Genomic DNA, 617 nt, shown 5'->3' on the forward strand with positions numbered 1-617 from the left:
GTTGGTGACATGGTGATGGTGATGCCACTGGCATGGTGGCAGTGGTAACTCAGTGATAGGAACACCACGGTGACAGTGACATTGCCAGCTTGGTGGCATAGTAGTGGTGGTGGCACCACCAGGGAGATGGGGACATGTCCCCATGGGAGGGATGGGGTTGGGTCCAGGATGGACAGGGTTTGGGGACAGGAGAGATGGGGTTGGGACAAGAGGTTGGGGACAGGAGGGATGGAGTTGGGGACAGGATGGACAGGGTTGGGGACGGGAGAGATGGGGTTGGGAACAGGATGGACAGGGTTGGGGACAGGAGAGATGGCGTGGGGACAGGAGGGTTGGTGATGAGGGATGGGGTTGGGGACAGGAGGATGGAGTTTGGGAGAGGAAGGATGGGGTTGGGGACAGGTCAGCCAGGGCTGGGGACAAGAGGAATGGGGCTGGGGACAAGAGGGACAGGGTTTGGGGACAGGGTTGGGGACAGGGTTGGGGACAAGAGGGATGGGGTTGGGGACAGAAGGGACAGAATTGGGGACAAGAAGGGTGGGTTTGGGGACAAGAGGGTTGGGGGCAGTGTCCTCGCGTCCCCGCGCTGTCCCCGCGTGTCCCTCACCGGGCTCTGC

The 617-nt window shown here is 61.4% G+C and overlaps 1 protein-coding gene across 1 annotated transcript in view; it reads right to left on the reverse strand.

Moving 5' to 3' along the window:
- The window catches only part of LOC104464373 (beta-adducin-like), a gene marked incomplete at its 5' end in the record, with an annotated part of 1,214 nt that extends 868 nt beyond the window's left edge, over positions 1–346 (reverse strand). The window contains 2 exon segments of the mRNA XM_010077059.1: positions 208–295; positions 298–346. Coding sequence (XP_010075361.1) covers positions 208–295; positions 298–346 — 137 coding nt within the window.
- Between the last annotated feature and the right edge of the window lie 271 nt (positions 347–617).

Source organism: Pterocles gutturalis, unplaced genomic scaffold (assembly GCF_000699245.1).
Source record: "Pterocles gutturalis isolate BGI_N339 unplaced genomic scaffold, ASM69924v1 scaffold18928, whole genome shotgun sequence".
Lineage (NCBI taxonomy): Eukaryota > Metazoa > Chordata > Aves > Pterocliformes > Pteroclidae > Pterocles > Pterocles gutturalis.